This window comes from Neopelma chrysocephalum, unplaced genomic scaffold, assembly GCF_003984885.1.
Source record: "Neopelma chrysocephalum unplaced genomic scaffold, ASM398488v2 Primary Assembly neopelma1_42, whole genome shotgun sequence".
NCBI lineage: Eukaryota > Metazoa > Chordata > Aves > Passeriformes > Pipridae > Neopelma > Neopelma chrysocephalum.
This window is the reverse complement of record NW_020897700.1, coordinates 993,235-1,012,254: the sequence shown is the minus strand read 5'-3', so window position 1 is coordinate 1,012,254 and position 19,020 is coordinate 993,235. Positions and strand designations below refer to the sequence as shown.

Genomic DNA, 19,020 nt, shown 5'->3' with positions numbered 1-19,020 from the left:
GAATTTTAAATTTGCATAGCTATGTTCTTTTGTCAGCTCACTGTGATAATTTATTGTTATGCTGCGTTTCTGTGTCTGTGTTTTTGTTTCTTCTTGGTGTGGGTCCTTTCCATGGGATGCAGTCCTTCAGGAACACACTGTTCCAACGTGGGTCCCCTGTGGAGCCACAGGTCCTGCCAGTAGCCTGCTCCAGTGAAGGTTTTCCATCGTCTCACAGCCTCCTTCAGGCATCCACCTGTTCTCTCGTGGGTTCCTCCATGGGCTGCAGGTGGATCTCTGCACCCTGTGGTTCTCCATGGGCTGCAGATGGGCAGCCTGCCTCAATATGGTCTTGTCCATGGGTTGCAAGGGAATTTCTGCTCTGGTGCACCAGAGCACCTCCTCCCACTCCTTTTACACTGACCTTGGTGTCTGCAGAGTTGTTTCTCTTGCATATTCTCAATCCTCTTCTCTGGCTGCTATTGCTTCTGTGCAGTAATGTTTTTTCTCCGTCTTAAATATGCCATCCCAGAGGCGCTGCCACTATCACTGTTTGGCTTGGCCTTGGCCAGCAGTGGCAGGTCCGTTTTGGATTGGCTGACATTGGACCTCTCAACCGTAGGGAAAACTTATGGCAGCTTCTCACAAAAGCCACCCCTGTAGCCCCCCACTACCAAAACCTTGCCATGCAAACCCAGTGTAACTTTTAAATTGTGCCTCTACAGAAAGAGGAACCCAAAGTTTAGATTTTTTTCTCTGGTTATATTTACGTGAGAGTTGAATAATACAGACCCCTCTTTTTGAGCAATTCTGTATATGCAAAGTACCTTTTCCCATTTTGTTGAAAGAAATCTCAACTGTCTCTATTTATTTTTCCTTTCACATGATGCAGATTATCTTTTGTGACTGTAGAGATAGCCCACCACTCACACCTTCAGTTTATAATTTTTTAATTGGGAATTTCTGCTAACTGTAGGCATAACACTTTAGTAGTAGACACTGGACACTGGAAAACTCTAGCCCTGAGTGAGAGACTGAGCTGGCTGAAAACAAACTAATATGTCTTCTCAGCTCAGTGGTGTGTGAGGGCAGTAGCTCATATTCTGTAGTGACATAATTACATGCAGTTTTACTGGAGTTGGCGTAAATAGCACTTGCCATTCAACTTTGGGAATAAGCTTGTCTGTTGATCCATGGGGAACTTCGTTCCATTGCTCAGTATTGATACAGTGAAGCAATATGAACACCAGCTTCACCATATGTTTATGTAGCTTAACTGACTGACTGAATACAACTTTTCTGGAAATAGATTGTTATGTTCCTTGCCTCCCAGGCCATTTAAAGAGGCTTTTTTGTGTTGTTCTTTTAGTAAAAAGGGTAGACAGAACACTTGAGCTATTTTCTGTAATCTTTTTCTCAATGGTTGTTCAGACTTATCTCCTGCTGTTTAAACAAAATCATTGTGCAGTCCTTTTGCATTGCATTCTCTAGTAATAAATATACATTGTGTAAATAAAAAACAAACAGGATGGTGTATAACCAAACGTTATGATGCAATACTTTAAAATTACTCTATCTCCAGAATTTTTAAGCTTTCATTTACACCTCTAAACATTTGCTCCTGGAGTGATGAAATGAAATAGTAATCCATATCTCTAAAACAGACAACAGTCTTTTCTTTCTGCAATTATTTGTATTTATGAATCTATTTGGGTTTTGGACCAGATTGAGACATCTAGTTACCAAAAAACGTTTGCAATTAGTATTGAAAAAAAAAAAAGAGAGGAAGAGTGAAACAATAGAGCAATGACATTAACTTTCTAATTAAAAAAAAGGCAATTTATCAATCCTTCTGTGATATGTTCTTCAACCATTCTGTATATCTTTGCAAACTGTTCTGATGAAAGGATAAAATAATGGGAAGACTAGTCTCACATTATAAGAAGTAGAGCTCATTTTAAACATTTTGTATAAATTGTTTGCAAAGCTGAAGTACCTCTTTTGTTACAGAAATCTCCCCTTGTAACTCATTAATTAGACCTTTCACTTTCAAAGGAGATTTCAACATTCTAGCACAAGAAGGCTAGGACATGATTAGTGGACTAAAATCTCTTCAAATTAGAAAAATCAGTTGATACACAAAAGGTGAAATTAGGTTCAAAAAAAACTGGTCCCTGCTGAGAAGTAGCCTGACTTTTACACAGAAATGTGGACATGAACTAGTTTTCATGACAGAGTTTAACTTTAATATATATATGCTAGCTTCTCCAATTTCCACTGTATGTTTTTAATTATGCATTTCTACTTTTTCAGGTTATCTATGTTATAAACATAACAGAGCAGGTATTTTCCACAGATATAAGTTTAGTGCCAGTGAAAAGTGTTAAACTTGCAACCCTAGAGATGGATTTTCTCTATTCAGTAAGCAGATGCTGTTTCAAAAGCAACACCCTAAAAAAAATCCCAGGCAATCAAATAGCTCCAGTCTTGGTCTGAATGGATAAATCTGTGGTGATGGAAGATATTTAGCTTTTGTAGACATGGACTGCTGAGAGCAAAACTTGTAAGGATGTTGGGAGATATTTACTCTCAACTATAAAAATGCTTGGTCCTCTTCAGAGAAAGGAAATGCCAGTGGTTTATTTTCTGGATTTTTTTAAAAGACTAACCGATGAGTACTTCTGGTCTCTTATAAAATTTTACCTATCTATTTCCTTCTGGCATCCATTCAGTGCCACATCTGATGGGTGTTGGGCTATAGGATATAGTTCTTGACTTATATATAAACTGTGATCTTTCTACATTTTGGGGAAATATCGTGCAGTCTTTCCATGGCCTTTTAAATATACTTTTTTCCTCTAATATTTTGAGTACTTCGTTATATGGGTACGATCTACTCACTGTTTTTTATACCAATTTTAGTTCACTAGTGTTATGAATTAGGTAAGCAATGAAGGATTGTTTTCATGTTGTCAGTGTACGGTTTTGTGGGGTTTTAAGTCTTTGTGAAATAAATGAATTTTGTTGACAAGATGACCATATTCCTCCACATTAATAATTTTTCAGTCCTCTCAGGTTTAGCAGTGACAAGGAGGCAGATTATTTCAATTCAGTCCTTTTTCATAAAGAAGACTTGATAATACTGATTTTTGAAATTAACTATAATGTGCAAAATCATCTGTCTTTTGTCTGAAGAATAACAGCAATGTAAAAAGACTAGAGAATCTAACTGTCAGGTATCACAGATTAAATTTTCTGTCCAATTTTTTCACACTCAACTCAGGTTAAATGACTGTGGAAGCTTGAACATAACTGGATTTATAGAGTGAAGGAATAAATGAAAGTATGTTGGCAATGGTCTGACAGCGTACTGCTTGATTAGCATTTGGGTCACAAAGTGGTGTGGCTTCCCGAATTGTTTAGATAAATTGTCAAGTGGTAGCAAGATACAAGACGCAAATTTGTGATGTTTTAATTGAGGCTAGGAAAGATCAGCAGTAAATCTTAAATTAGATTTCTGAGGAAGTCAATGGGGCTTCCAGAAGATTGGTTTATTCTGAAAGGTAGGACTTAAACAGAGCAGTACCTTAGCAACTGTATATATTTACACGTGAAGGAGGTCACCCTATATGTGAGAAACATTCTTCCATATAATTATAATGATTTATCTGCAGCTCAGGACTGGTGTTAAAATTTGCATGTGATAACTTTAAATGTAAGATAGACTGTCTTTTCTTTAGGTGCTGAAAATAATTAAGCCATATGTTGTGAAAGTGTTAGGAGAGAACAAGTTCTTTACAAAATATATTGTCTGCACTTTTTTGTACTGTATAGTATGACAGCTGCTTCCTTTTCATTATATAGACCTGTAGATTCCAACAGTGTCATGGCTGATTCCAGGCCAAATCCACTTCTTAAATTTATGGAGGCTGAAAAACAGCAATTAGGGATTTATGTTTCCTAAGGTGTCTGGATACTGTGTGACTCAGCAGGATGCTTCTATGCCTTGTTTTCCCTGCTGTACAGACCTTTGAAAGCTCATCAAGAGACAGTAGCACTGAGACTGAGTCCACTTAGCTTTGCTCTGCCACCCTTTGTAGCACGCTCAGAGATGGAGATTCTTTACTGGAGGGATGGAAATTGCAAAGCCTGAGGAGGTCTCAGTAGGTGTAATTGCTGCCTCTCTTCCCTTTCACACAGTGGTTAAAATTGGTTCTCTTGTAGCAGAAGGAAAGTCTGAGCTATGTCGATCCTTCAGAACCCAGGTGACAGAATGCTGACAGTAGAGGATCTGATTTAGGAAGAGTGACTTTACTTTCTCTTGGGAAGCCTCTTACAACAATTTTAAAAGTGTGTATTTGTTGAAGCTGTGATGTGCATATATTTCTGCCATGGAATTCTCCTTTGCCTGTCATAATGGAGTGTGGGCTTAGTGATCTGTGCTAAGTATATCACTTTGTGTTGCTTTTAATTCTGGAGATATATTTAATGGTGACAAAGGGAATAGTTTAGTTTGTCTAAGTGGGATTCAGCCTGAGGTGGGAGAACTGATTTACTTAAGGAATGGAGACTGCATTTGTGGTTATGGGTTTCTGCTTGCTATATTTGATTAAGAAAAATGTTCTTCTCTTCCTTTCCTCCCATGTATTTTTTTTTCTGATTTTATTTTTTAGTATAATTCCTGATTTCCTACTGGGTCCTCATTACGTAAAAAGTACTGCAAAATGCTTCTAGTAACTGCCACAGTGAACGAACAGTCTTCCTGGATCATCAAGTCTTGTTTTCTGACACACAATATAACTATAATAATTTGGAATTTCAAATCAATGCTGTTCTAGAAAACAATCCATGTTACCTGAATGAAAACTTATCTTGTTTATATCTTCAACTATGTCACTGAATGGTTTGAGAGACAGTTACTGCCAAAAAAAAAACCAAAAAAAACCCCTAAAATACCCCCCAACCCCCCGATATTCATCAGGGAAGTTTAGACAACAAAATTGAACTAGAACACTTCAGAGAAATATCCAGATGTAACCTTTAATATAGTTCTGGCAATTTATCACCAACTTAGATAAGCAAATTTCCCTTTGTGTTTTAAAAACATACCATAATAGTTTTTGGCTTGTATTTTTCTTAACATTCAAAATCCAAGAAAAAATGTTGATGTTGTGTTTTTGTGTCCCCTTGCAGGAGTAACAACTGTGTTGACAATGACAACACTAAGCATCAGTGCTCGAAATTCACTCCCCAAAGTAGCATACGCAACAGCTATGGATTGGTTTATTGCTGTTTGTTATGCATTTGTATTCTCTGCATTAATTGAATTTGCAACTGTAAATTATTTCACAAAACGAGGATGGGCCTGGGATGGAAAAAGTGTAGTGAATGATAAGGTAAGTCCTAAGGAAATAGTCCTATTTCTAGTCAATTGCACTAAAATAGCTGTAATGCATTGTTTTGATAAAATAGGCTATATTAAAAAAATAATACATGGTGCTTTAAATCAAAAGAATGTGGATGTATTTTCTGTCCCGAACAAAAACATATCTGCCTTGATGTAGCAAATCCCATTTGGTCTCACTAATCCAGATTTAGTTATCAAACACTTTTTTTTTTTTTAATATTGGGAGCTGTCTACTTTGGTTTTTGACTCCTCAGATACAACTTTATCTGGTCATTCATAAAATTTAATACAGGTTATATTGGTTGATAACTTTTTTAATATTTTAATTCAAATGAGTTGGAAATAAGAAAAAGAATACAGAAAGATGTAATGTATATTAATTTTCCTGGTAAGTAAGGATCAGAAAACAAATTAATGTCCATGTATGTAACAACTATGAATAACAAAATCTAGAACCTTTGAATATTTCCAGTATTCTAAAACTTTTCCCTAATGATAGATAGACATTAATTTAAAAGCTAATTTAAATAGCAGTTGTACAAAATTCTTCTTCACCTATGAGGTATTGGTGCTCTGAGTGTGCAGAAATACAGTCATGCCTTAATTTTTTGGTTTTGATCGTGGGGTAGGTGTGATAGCATGAAGTTTTAACTTGATAGAATTTCTTATTTCACGAACAGAATGAACTGGTGGTACTCCCAAGTTTGTATATTTACGGATTAGAATTGTAATAATACAGAACAAATATTAAAACCCACCTGTTTTGACTGACTTAATATATAATTTTGTTCTATCCCAGTCCCTGATTCTACCAATGAAAACAGATTTCTTCTGACAAGGAATACACTGATTTCTGTAATTCTTCTTAAAATAGGATAGAATATTGTTTGCTTCCTAAATGATTATGGTAGATGTGAAGCAAAGTTTCATTAACTGATGATTTCTCAGCATTTTGAATGCATAAAGAAGAAAACTGTTCAGGTAATAGTAAAGAAGAATTAGAAGAAATGTACATTCTTTGTAAGTCCCTGTGACTTCCATAAGGGCATGAACTATCCATAACTTCAGGATCTGTTCCCTCCTGCTAGAGGTAGATACTGAATCACTACAGGTTTACCAGCATCTCATGAGTGAAGCTTTTCAGACTGGCACATTGCTCTTGCATTGTAATTACGTAGGGAGCCCTTATAAACTCTCTGATCATCCTTTGGTTGTTCCTTTAAAGTAGTACAGTAGTGTTGTCTCATAATCTTGGGAGCAGCAACTGTTTAACAGCTAGGTAGTATTCCTTTCCTAGGAATGACAAAATTAGTGTGTTTTTAAAAGGTGTCTGTGCCACCATTAATGAAATCTCCATAATAAAGATGAACCATATTTTCATATGAGAAACAATGACTATGTTAAAAGTTTAGCTTTTTGTTAAGTCATTTTGAAGAAAGTAGAGAACTGGACATGTGAATGGTATATAAATCTTAGAACATAATGACTAATTTTGTCAGAAAGGAAGGAATTTTAGATGAATTAGAGTGTTTCTCTCATAATTTGGTTTGGTAATTTGTTCTTATTTTTGCTGGATGCATCTGTACACCTAAAGCCAGGCTTACTCTTCACCAATTAAAGCTAAATATGTTTCCTCAGTGACAGTCATCTGTGTTCACATTATATGGAAATTCTTGTATAAGTGCTGTTGACATGGAATTTGTCTCACAGGAAAGCAGGTGCAGGAACAAGCTACATATTTGATCAACACTATTTCACATTCCAGTCAACAAGGAACAATGCTAAATTCCCAACTGATTCCCAGATTCTCTTTTTATGTGACACCATCTCCTAAGACAAGGGATATTGGGCACAGCATCTAACCATGAGGATCTTACCAAGATTTTTAGATGGCATGTATAAATATAAAATTGAACATAATTTAAAACCAAAATTTGGAAACTGAGTAGATGCCTCCCAGTGGAAGTAAAAAATTTAAATGCACCTGAGAAATGCACCTGTATGAGAAATGTCACAAGAATTCCCTCACTTGTGCCACTTCCATTAGATTAAAAATCAAAACAAACCAATACAACAGCTGATGATTTCTTATATGATCCAAAAGTTAACTGTTTCTTCATCTGTTTAATTCTGTATTTTCTGGAAGGGATAGAATTAATCTAATATTTATTGACCTGTCTCTAAATAATATATGTATATATTTCATATTACGTTATATTATTATATTTTAAGTATAACTTATATGTTATATTTTAATGTATATATGTAAATAATATCTGTTACTTCCTGAGAAACTGCCTTCCATTCTTTCCTGTAGGTTATTAGAAATTCCTTGGTTTGACATTGCTGCAAAACAGTGAATCAATCTATAACATTACAGTCTTATTGCAGAGCTTGCCTGCGTACCTATATATAAACCTCAAGCCTGTATTCATTATCTACACATCCCTGTACCTATGTGTACACATAGACTCTCTACTGAACTGCTATAGGCTGCATTTTAGCCCTTTGAAAGCATACACAATCCCATAACAACACAGAATTGTTGAGGTTAGAATTGACCTCTGGAGATCATCAAATTTAACTCCCATACTCCAAGCAGGGTCAGCTAGGGGTGGTTGTTCAGGGTCATGTCCAGACATTTTTTAATATCTCCAAAAATGGAGATTACACAACCTCTTTTGACAATCTGTGCCTGTGCTCGGTCATGCTTACAGTAAAAGACTTTTTTTTTTTTTTAGTATGTCAAAGTGGTTTATTCTGTATTTCAGTTTGTGCTCATTGCGTCTTGTCCTTCCACTGGGTATCACTGGGAAGAGTCTGGTCTTCTTTACTCTCTCCCATCAGATATTTATACACATTGTTAAGATTCCCCCCCGAGCCTTCTCTTTTCCAGGCCTAACAGCCCCAGCTCTCTCAGCCTTTCATATTTCAGATGCTTCAGGCTTTAAATCATCTTTGTCGTCTTTCACTGGACTTGCTTTATTATGTCCGTGTCTGTCTTGAACTGGGAAGCACAGAACTGTACCCAGGGCTCCCGATGTGCCTCTCCAGGGCTGAGTTGAGGGGAATGATCACTTACCATGGTCTGCTGGCAACGCTCTCTGTAACGCAGTCCAGGAGGCTGTTGGCCTTTGTGTCTGTGAGGGCTCATTGCTGGCTTGTGTTTGACTTAGTGTCTACCAGGACCTCCTGGGCTTTCTCTGCAAAGTTGCTTTCCAGCCCATTAGCCCCAACCTGTGCTACTGCATAGGGTTATTTCTCCCCAGGTGCAGGATTTAAATTTGTCTTTGCAGAGCTTCATTAAATTACTTAAATTCCATCCCATTTGTCTTATCTTCTGCCATTTTTTAGATTCTTATTTCTGTTCTCATCACTGCAATTCTATTGTAAGGAGGCTGATACAAAACAACTGGAGAAAGTCCAACTCTTTTCCAGTTATCCTTAAAATCGCAGAAACAGACCCTTCCTCATATAACTTCAGTAGGGGATTTAATGGTGCAAAAGCAATTTTATGTCACCTCTACTTTATTTTTGGATAGACTGGAATATCTGAATTTATCAGTACGTTATTCCTGGTATTTATTTTAATATAGTCATTAGTATACTCAGAACACATACTCATTTGTTTCTTTTATTTTTGAAATTATGTTTTCTTAAGTCTATTCTGGCAAATACACATTAAATATTTAACTTCATGCTGTCTCCCAATAGAAAAAAGAAAAAGCGTCTGTCATTAAGAAAAACAATGCCTATGCAGTAGCTGTTGCCAACTATGCTCCAAATATTACCAAGGACTCAGTGCTACCAACCATCTCCAAGAGTGCTACAACTGCAGAACCCAACAAGGCAAAACCAGAAGCGAAGCCACAAGAAGCAAAGAAGACATTCAACAGTGTTAGCAAAATTGACAGAATGTCTAGAATAGTGTTTCCAGTATTATTTGGTACTTTTAATTTAGTGTATTGGGCTACATATTTAAACAGGGAGCCTGTCTTACTTGGCTTTGCGCCATCAACCTAAAAGCCGAATTGCACTGAGGACTTAACGCATCATTCTAATCAGATAGGTTGTTTGCTATGTACAGTCTGACTAATAACTGCTAATCTGTGAACCATTATGTACAGTGTGTATATAAATGTCTTGTCTGTGTATCTCCAAAGGAGGCACACAGTATTAATTCATGGGTCTGTAAACAGATAGCACCCATGGCAAATACAGCCAGCTCTTTAAAAGTTAAACCCAGGGGACTTCGGTTAAACTAGCATTCAAATATACAGAGTTATATTCTCTCCATACAATGAAATGAAGATATGATCCTACATAATTATTTAGGAACAGTATTTTTTTAATTTAAAGTTAAAATATTTTTCTATAAAGTAACTAATTCTACTTTAATGAAAGAAAATGTCATTTAAAAAAGTGATTTTTTTTAAAAAGGTGTAATTATTTGATACGATAGCAGTACCCATGTACATAACAGAGTACAGAGGTCGTACAGTTCTACTCTTCACAAATATTCTGGATACTAGTTAGACTGAAGAGGTAGGAAAGACTACTATATGGCAAAAGCCAAAAGTTTCTTACTTCTGTCCTCTTTGAAGTTGTTAATAAATTAATCTAATTGATTTCAGGGAGAAGTGCTAATCAAATTTCCAATATCAGCCAACTTCTGCTAGTGAGACTTATTCTTTTCACTGCTTTATTTATTTGATGTTGCTAAGCCGGGTTGTCTGGTTCAGCAAGGAATTTTTTTTGCTTTTTGATTTTGTTCTCAATTGGATATTATCAGATTCATAAACGCACTAAGAAATTTTTTAGGGTTAAGTATATCAGTAATATAATATACTTTATTTCCTTGCCTAATATTTTCCTAAAGCCTGCCATTAAAATATTTACCTGTGTTTGTCCCAGGAAGCACTGTTTTCAAGGGAAACGAGAACCGTGATTTAAGTTTAGAAAATTGTCCATATAATAAAATTTACTGCTGCTTTTGTAAATTGCAACTTTACATTTCGCTGACATAACTTTACAACAACTTTGTATACTAGAAATGATTTTGCTAAGATTTGGATGTTATTTTTTTAATAAAAGGTCATGCATCATCAGTAGGTATCAACTGTATTTCATATACACAGATATAACAAAATTGGAGCTGCCACTGGCAATTTTATAAGAACATTTAATACTATCAGTAAAATTGTTTTTGGTCTGAGCCTTTGCAAAGATTCTTTATGCCCCTAAAGGCCTGGTAAATCACAACATAAGAAATAATTGTGTACTGCATTTAGATTTTAGTATACTTGGCCAATCAAAAATATTTTGATTCACACATACATTAGCAGTTATTAGTTGACCTTTAAAAAAAGATACACCTTTATGATGATGTCTTCTAGTAGAGACATTTGTAGTCGTATAGTGTCATTTATTGCAGTTTTGTACAGTACTTGAGTATAGTGCATAAAATAGATATGTTCAGAGTTTAAAAAAAAGTTGTACAAATATTTCTAAAATCAAATAAAAGAGTATCTTAAGACATGGAAATGTGCTAAAAACAACAAAGAGAAACACTGCTTTCTTTTGCTGTTTTATTTTCTTGCTTTTTCTTTGCTTTTGATGTGATTCTGTTTTGTATTTTGTGTGACAGTATACACGCCAAGGTCACAAATGCATATTATGAATAGAATTAATAGTAAGACAGAGATGACATCAGTAAAATAAAGACATTTTGTAGGTTATAAATGAAAGGGAAAAGCATGGACAAGGTGTGTATCCCTTGAATTCCCTCTAAGTAAACTGTCAGTCTAAACCTTTCTCATCAACAGTAGCTAAAAAATGAGCACTTTACTCAGAACATTAAAATAAAAATATCCTTATTTTCATATATATTTATATGTAAATGTAGATCTTCCATGTAACAGGGAGATGTGTGCAATAGTGTGATTATAAGCATAAGGCTGGAAGGCAAGCAATAAAAAAAGGTTTTTTCATGGTATAACTATACATTTTTAAAATGTTTCATTTGTAAATTATAAATTATCCCTTCAACATCACATTGTCCAGGTATGAAGAAGTATATAAATATGTACATATGTACAAATAATTGTAAATATTAGGACTATAGAAAAATCACTTTTAACTCTGTTTTTGGCAAAGGGCTCTGACTGTATAGTTCAAGGGAGGCCCGTGCTAAACTGCTCTTGCTCGATTATGTTTTCTGTGACTGAGGTCTCCCTCCTGTGACCTACTGGGAGTTCATACCTTCTGTTCACATCAAGATCTAGGAATTCTCCAAACCTCACTGGACAGGGGTATGAGAAACAGAGGTTTGTGTTTCACCCTTGGCTACGTCCCAGGTACTCAAAGCCTTCCCAACATTGACATGATGTGTATTTCTCCATGCACAACACTGTATAGTCAGAACTCTCCCCATACCAAATATAAGTGTGCTCAGAGTCATGTTGAATTACCTGACAAGGAAGGATTTTGCATCCTTATCCAAGAACGGGACCCTTCAAAGGTTTTTGACAGCAAGACTTCTTCTCTGGAAAATAACATTTGGATAATTCAGAGCTGCATGCAAAAAGTTTATCTTCAATTTGCACAAGAAGCCGACGATGTCTAAAGTTAATCAGCTCTCCTACTACTGCTTTTATTGGGTACAACTATTTTTTCATTGACTGACCCTTTTCTCTATGCTTGTGTTATGCTTAGAGTCAGTCAGTCAAAGAAACGGGTTTATCAGATGCTAAAGATACATTTATTGCACATTTATATAGAAAAGTAGGCACACTATATAAATTCACTTAGTGAAAAAGAATAAATTTGAAATATTTACATGCAGTTATTGTGGGCATCAGCAAGGCTTTTAAGTGGGTATGCTCCAGAAAAGCTTCACTTTCACATTTAGTTCAGTTGATCCACACTAAAGCAAACTCCTTCTGTGGGAAGAAGGAGTCTGCTTTATTGTTTCACTACAGAAATATTTACAGTGGGTAAACTGAGTACGCGTAAGTTGCAAATCTGTAAGACTATCAACTGGATTAGTGAATTTAAATGTGAACTTAAGTGAATGGAAGCACTGTGCAAGGAATGCCACAGTTAGGCCTTCTTTTCATTTAGCAGTATAAAATCTGCGTCTGGGATTTTAAAGCTGGTGTCACAAAGTTAAATGCAAATACCCAGAAGTTTCATTTCATTCGAGTAGGGAGAGACAATAAGTGAGAAAACGCAGGTCACTTCTCTCTCAAAGACTTGCACATGGAATCTACCAGTGAATTTTTTGGTTGGCATATTAATCTAATTTATTTTTCCCATTACTTTTGGGTCATGGTGTCATATTTTATATGACTTAAGAAATTAATACAATAAATACAAAGATATACTTACATTGTTGTAAACTTATATTGGAATTACACTAGTTCCGAATGAGGTTTATGAAATCGGTTTTCAATGTTGTACTAGGGCACAGACTTTTGAACGCATGTGGTCAGTTAATTTAACAGTAATTCACAAATCAGCATGAAAACTGTGGAGATCAGCAGTGTTTATCAGCCAGAGTTGTCTGCTGGACACTTCATGACAGATTGCTTTTAAGAGAGTGGCTTCCAAACTTCTCAGCTGTACTGTAGCCAATGAAATTACTTTTACCTTCCATATCTGGGCTAATTCAACTTGTAACTGCTGCAGTGTTTAGCATCTTTTAAAAACAATATTATGGTAGGTGTTCTGACATACAAGCTTTAGTTTGGGAGACTACTCATATCACTGAACATTGTTCTAAATTAAGGAGCTAATTTGCTTGTATAGTCACAGGAGAGAGCATTTAGACACCAAACAGGAGCCTTACTGAATCACCTTCCCTTCCCTGTTGTTATAGGTGATGAGACTTTTCAAAGGTGAGGTGACCATAAAATGTCTGTATGAAATCAACCAGAAGCAGCTGGAAGGGGGTAGGGATGTACGAGGGAGGAAAGGAGGAAGGAGAAAAAGCTTTGTTACCATGTCAGTGGATTGTGAGGTAACTGAGGAAGAAGCTGTTGAGGAATTAATGGTGTTTTTGTTTCAGCTTCAGTTCTGAGCCTTCACTGCCATATGTGACTTGAGGGAAAGTAACTCTTAGAGCATATGAAATTGAAATACTTTTTGTATAACTCTGCTGAACTTGAGGGACATGAGTTGTGCCTTTGAAAGTGAGAGGTTTCTACTGACTGCTTTATGAAAACAGTCCATGCAGTGTTGTGTACCTCCTGCCATTTGTGATATCTAGGGTAGAGGGAGAAAAGAAGCTTCAGAAATTAAACAAAACTTTGTTAATTCTACATTTTGTTTTCTTAAAAGGTGTGACTTTCACTTAAACTCAGACAGTCAGCGTCCATCCTCCATACCTCTCATTCCTATTCTGAACGTTTAGTGGTACACAAGTTTTGCCTTGGCCTTTCACAAAATAGATGGTCTATGCTGTTGAACATTTCCATTCCTAACAAATATGCACAGAAGATTATTTCGGTGTGGATATGAAGCTATCATCAGTGTATGCCCAATTATGAGTACACACACAATGCTAAAATTTATAAAGTAATGCCATGAATTTTAAAGTAGAGGAAGAAAACATTTTAAAATAAACCCACTAAGTCAAATATCTTCATTTAAAAAACACATAAGATAAATGTACAAATGTCCAAACACATCGAAATATAATCTCTGAGTGTGGTATAATTTGATGTCACATATAAAGTTTTTGTCTTCCAGACATTGAAACACTAAAGTAATTTTGTGAATTTATATGAAATTCAGCTCATGCTTCAGCTTCGAGTAAAGACAATGGTTCTTTATAAAAGAGTGTTAGGATTCCTTCCACCTCCTCCCAGTCACAGCATACCTCCTTCTAGAATGCTCATAGTGTGCAATATAACTTTGTTATATTCCTTTAATGTCTTGATATTTTTTTCTTTTTAGTCAAGGAGACCTTGTCCACCCCATTTCTGCAGATAACCCAAACTTCCTAACAACCAGAACTTTTAATTATACTCTGAATTCAGTTGTTAATTAGAGCCATCTGAGAATCCGTGAGGGACTTCATCACTTTAGGCCTTTAGTAGTAGAAGTTAAAGGATCAAAACTTTGTTTCAATGAATGGCAGATCTTCATCACATAAAATGTTTGTTTTCCTCTACTTTAAACCACTTAATTTTTGAGATTCACATCTCTAGGTGAATTGTTTAACTTGTGTTTTGGAATCTGTGATTACATCTTACTGGAAGAAGCTAAACTTTGAGGGCTTGTCATCTCTGACAGAGATCAGGGCAAAATTTGCGCTGAATTTAAAATAAAACTGATTCAAATCCTCAGGATATTCATCTACGTCAATGAGGTCAGTAAGAATTTTTACAGAAGAGGAGTACACCTAACAGTACACCTGGATGCTCCTTTGGACAGAGGTTGGCAGTTCTTTAATCTGTGAAAATAAACTCTTAAAAGAAGAGTCAACCATACTGAAATACAGGACTTGATGTCTTTTCTATTTCTGGTATATATTAATGCCCTTTAAGAATGTTTACAAAGAGCTATGAGTTAGGATTAGGTGATAACACTAACAAAAAAGAATTTGGAGGATGTTTTAAAATATGCAAAATACTCTTCCTCTAGTGTTGAAGTCTACGTAAATACATATGATTATATTTTTTTTAAAAGTTCTATTTTGCTTTTAAATTTTAATTCTTTTCATAATGTTGTGAATACTTCACTCAGTCAGGGGTTCTGGAATATGTCTTTATGCATTCAAGGTTTTTAATGATTGCAATGAGTGGTTTCATTCATCTGATATTAAAAGAGGCAAGCTCAAGCTTCAACAGGTTGAAGTGTTATATTTGTTTTCCAGTACTTTATCCATCTAACTATGCTGTTGAGGATGAATGGAAATGGAGAATGAAACAAGATATTACTTTGATAAACTGATTTTGATATTCTTTATTAGGTGTTCATTTTGGCTGAATTTATCAGTTTATAGGCTACTGTAGCTTAGCATTAGCACGGAATGCAATGTAGTACTTTACATCTATTAGAATACATATGCACCGTATCTATAAACTGTTAAAAAATCAGTTCCTAAACAGCACCCCTCACCCTGTCCCCTCCAAATAGTCACTTTATTAGGAAACATTTGAAGGCACTTTAATTTTAATGGACATGATTACACTAAATCTTTTTATACTTTATTAAAAAAATAGTAAAAATACAGTGGAGTCTAATTCAGACATGGTTAGCAACTTCTCAGCTGGGCTGGAGTCAAAAAGCATTTATGCATTGTATGACAAATCTACTTTAGTGAGTCACTTAGGCATGAAAATGTATAGGACTTGGAAAATAAATGCTTCCAATATACTAGCAAGAAATAAGGAAACAGGAAGAATGAAACCAATAATTTTAAAGAAAACTAAACACCAATCAAATATGCACAGTAAGAAACTGCATGATAAATGTAAGTATACTTAACTTTGAACATCAACATCATACAAAATCTTCTGGGTGACAGTTCACTTATTTAGTAGGTTTCATAGTTATAAATAATTAAAGAGGATAATAATATTCTGTAATTTGTGACCTTGTTTTAACTGGGAAAATTGTTACTTTTCTAAAATGTAAAAGAAATAACTGGATTTATGTTTGAATGTGTCACTGCTTGCTGTTGAAGAATATTTATTAACCACATGCAAAATATTGCTTAACATTATCTTTTTGTACTTCTTATTAAAGTTAATTTAAATATAGCACATTTTGTATTTTTGTTTTTAATGCTTTGACAGCAAAAATTCCCTTCATGGCTTTTCTCTTAGGACTTCTGTGTGGGTTTTTCATTTGCTTGCTTTTAAGCAACCCATTACAGCCTCTATGAAGGTGCTTTTTTATTAAAGACAGAATTTCCCAGAGGAAACTAACAATATATTGGAAAAAAATATTCCTTATCTTGATGAGAGTTTAACAGGTTTCCTATTTATATAATGAGATTGCCCTCATGTATTCATATTCACATGCCAATGTTTCATGTTTTCAGAGGGCTATAAAGCATATTTTTGCTGCTGGGTATACACTAAGCACCAGTTGATGTGAAACACAAGAAACCTCCTACTGGACACCTTGATTCATCAGTGGGAGTAGATGGAGTAACAAAGCTTACTTGGAAACAACCAAATGACTACACTGTTAGTAGGGTGTTTGGTTTTTTGTTTTAAAATAAGTGTTCTGAGTTCCAAGTCTTTCAGTGCAAAAGCTATAAATATTTCAGGGATGGACCTTTCTTTTCCTGGAAAGTTCTATCTTCTCATGAGAAATACATAAATGTTCTTCATGGAAGATGAAGAACATTACATCCTTATCTCCAAATTTAAGAGATGTGAATTTGAAGGGTGGACTATATATGGTGGGTAAGGAATTGGCTGGATGGCCACAGCCAGAGGGTTGTTGTCAATGGCTCAATGTTCAGGTAGAGACCAGTAACAAGCGATGTCCCTCAGGGCTCTGTCTTGGGATTGGTGCTCTTCAATATCCTTATCAATGAGACAGACAGTGAGACCTGGTGCACCCTCAGCAAGTTTGCAGATGACATGAAACTGAGCATTGCAAGTGACACAACAGAAGGAAGGGATGCCATCCAGGGGAACCTGGACAAACTTGAGAAGTGGGCCCATGAGAACCTCATGAGGTTCATCAGGTCCAAGTGCAAGGTGCTGCGCCTGGATTGGGGCAATGCCAGACATGAGTCCAGACTGGGAGAAGAAGTTGTTGAGAGCAGCCCTGCAGAGAAGCACTTAGGGGTTCTATGGATGAAAAGCTGGACATGTCCCATCAAGGTGCGCTCATAGTCCCGTAAGGCCAACCATATCCTGGGCTTCATCAAAACAGGAGTGGTCAGCAGGTTGAGGGAAGTGATTATTTCCCTCTGCTCTGCCCTCATGAAACTGCATCCAGGTTTGTGGTCCTCAGCACAAGAAAGAGATGGAGCAGCTAGAGCGGGTCCAGAGGAGGGCCCCAAAGATGATCACAGGGCTGGAGCACCTCTCCTACAAACACAGGCTGTGAGAACTGGGTTGTTCAGCCTGAAGAAGAGAAGGCTCCAGGGAGACCTCATTGCAGCCTTCCGGTACTTAAAGGGGGCTTATTAAAAAGAGGGAGAGGGACTTTTTACATGGGCAGGTAGTGATAGGACAAAGGGTATTGGTTTTAAACTAAAAGACAAGAGATTTAAATTAGGTATTAGGAAGAAATTCTTTACTCTGGGGGTGGTGAGGAACTGACACAAGTTATCCAGAGAAGTTGTGGATGCCCCATTCCTGGAAGTATTCAAGGCCAGGTTGGATGGGGCTTTGAGTAATCTGATCTAGTGGAAGGTGTCCCTGCCCATGGCAATTTATGGAATGCCGAGGGATTAAGAGTAATGCAGAAAATGGTCTATAACGTAGTATATATTTTTCAGGAAACTTTTAATGCAAAAATCAGACTGTGATGAATAAGGATTTATTTTTAACAGTATGCTTATGTACAGATATGAAGGAATCAGGGGGCCTGAGTAATATTTGCAGAGTTGACAAATCGGATGGGAGAAGAGAAGCATTTAACTAGATCCAGCATGGAAAACATTTTGAACAGTTGTCCTTTGCATTTGTGGTGAATAGGAGTCACAGTAAAAGTGAAAAATAAATATTCATAACATTTTAAATATTGAAAAGCAACTCTGCTTTCAAGTTCTTTGCAGATCTTTTGAGACCCTGGTATAAATTATTAAAGAGGAAGGAATTCAATGTCGCTTCAACTTTCCAAATACTAGCATCATTTTTTGCTAATGTTGGACATGAGTGGCAAATGCCAAGAATGTGAAAAAGGTTTGTGAAGATTACTGTTTTGTGAAGAGTAACATATTTAACTGTTGCACTCCTCTCCCTTCCCCCCAGGTCAATTGTTAATATTGGAGTTAGTAAGAATTGGCAGTGAAAATGCTTTCAAGTTCTGGCTTGGCTTTTTGTCTTAAACCTTTCTGATGAAACACATTTTCTTCCAAAAGCCCTTTCTATTACTCCTTTTTATCATAGCCACCTGACACTAAACAGATTAGTATTTGCAGAAATGACAGTGATGGGAGTTTAGAGTCAAACCATGCTTCCCCTTGCCTTATAGGTTGAATTCAACTGTTTTGACTGTAGGCTGTGTACAATGGTCAATGCTTATATTTTTTAAAAAAGAATTCTGACAACATTAATGTGCTAGAACAAGTGTCTAGTAATAGCAATGAGCCAGTGATCAGGTAGTAGTGGTAATATCGAAGACTAGATCCATATGGTAACCATGCCATTTATCAGTGGTGGGAGTACCTTCACACCTCAGACTAAGAGACAGTGTTAAAAAAAACCCCAACAAAATATTGGGCAAAACCCTGGGCAAATATAGGAGGCTTCTGAAGTGCATTGATGACAACTTCCTGGCACAGGTGATGGAGTCAAGAAGGGGTGGCACAGTGCTGCAGCTCATACTTACAAACAAGGATTGACTGGTTGGGAATGTGCAAACCTTGGGTGCACTGACCATGAGATAATGTTGTTCAGTATCCTTAGAGGAGGAAACAAGGCAAAAACCAGGATTCC

The 19,020-nt window shown here is 36.2% G+C and overlaps 1 protein-coding gene across 1 annotated transcript in view; it reads left to right on the top strand.

Annotated features, from left to right (window-relative positions):
- The window catches only part of GABRA2 (gamma-aminobutyric acid type A receptor alpha2 subunit), a 59,995-nt gene extending 43,840 nt beyond the window's left edge, over positions 1-16,155 (top strand). Inside the window, exons 7-8 of the mRNA XM_027676308.1 lie at positions 5,173-5,375; positions 9,101-16,155. Of these exons, the coding sequence (XP_027532109.1) occupies positions 5,173-5,375; positions 9,101-9,409 (512 nt within the window). The 3' untranslated portion in view covers positions 9,410-16,155. The remainder of the gene's footprint in view (positions 1-5,172; positions 5,376-9,100) is intronic.
- Positions 16,156-19,020: the final 2,865 nt, after the last annotated feature.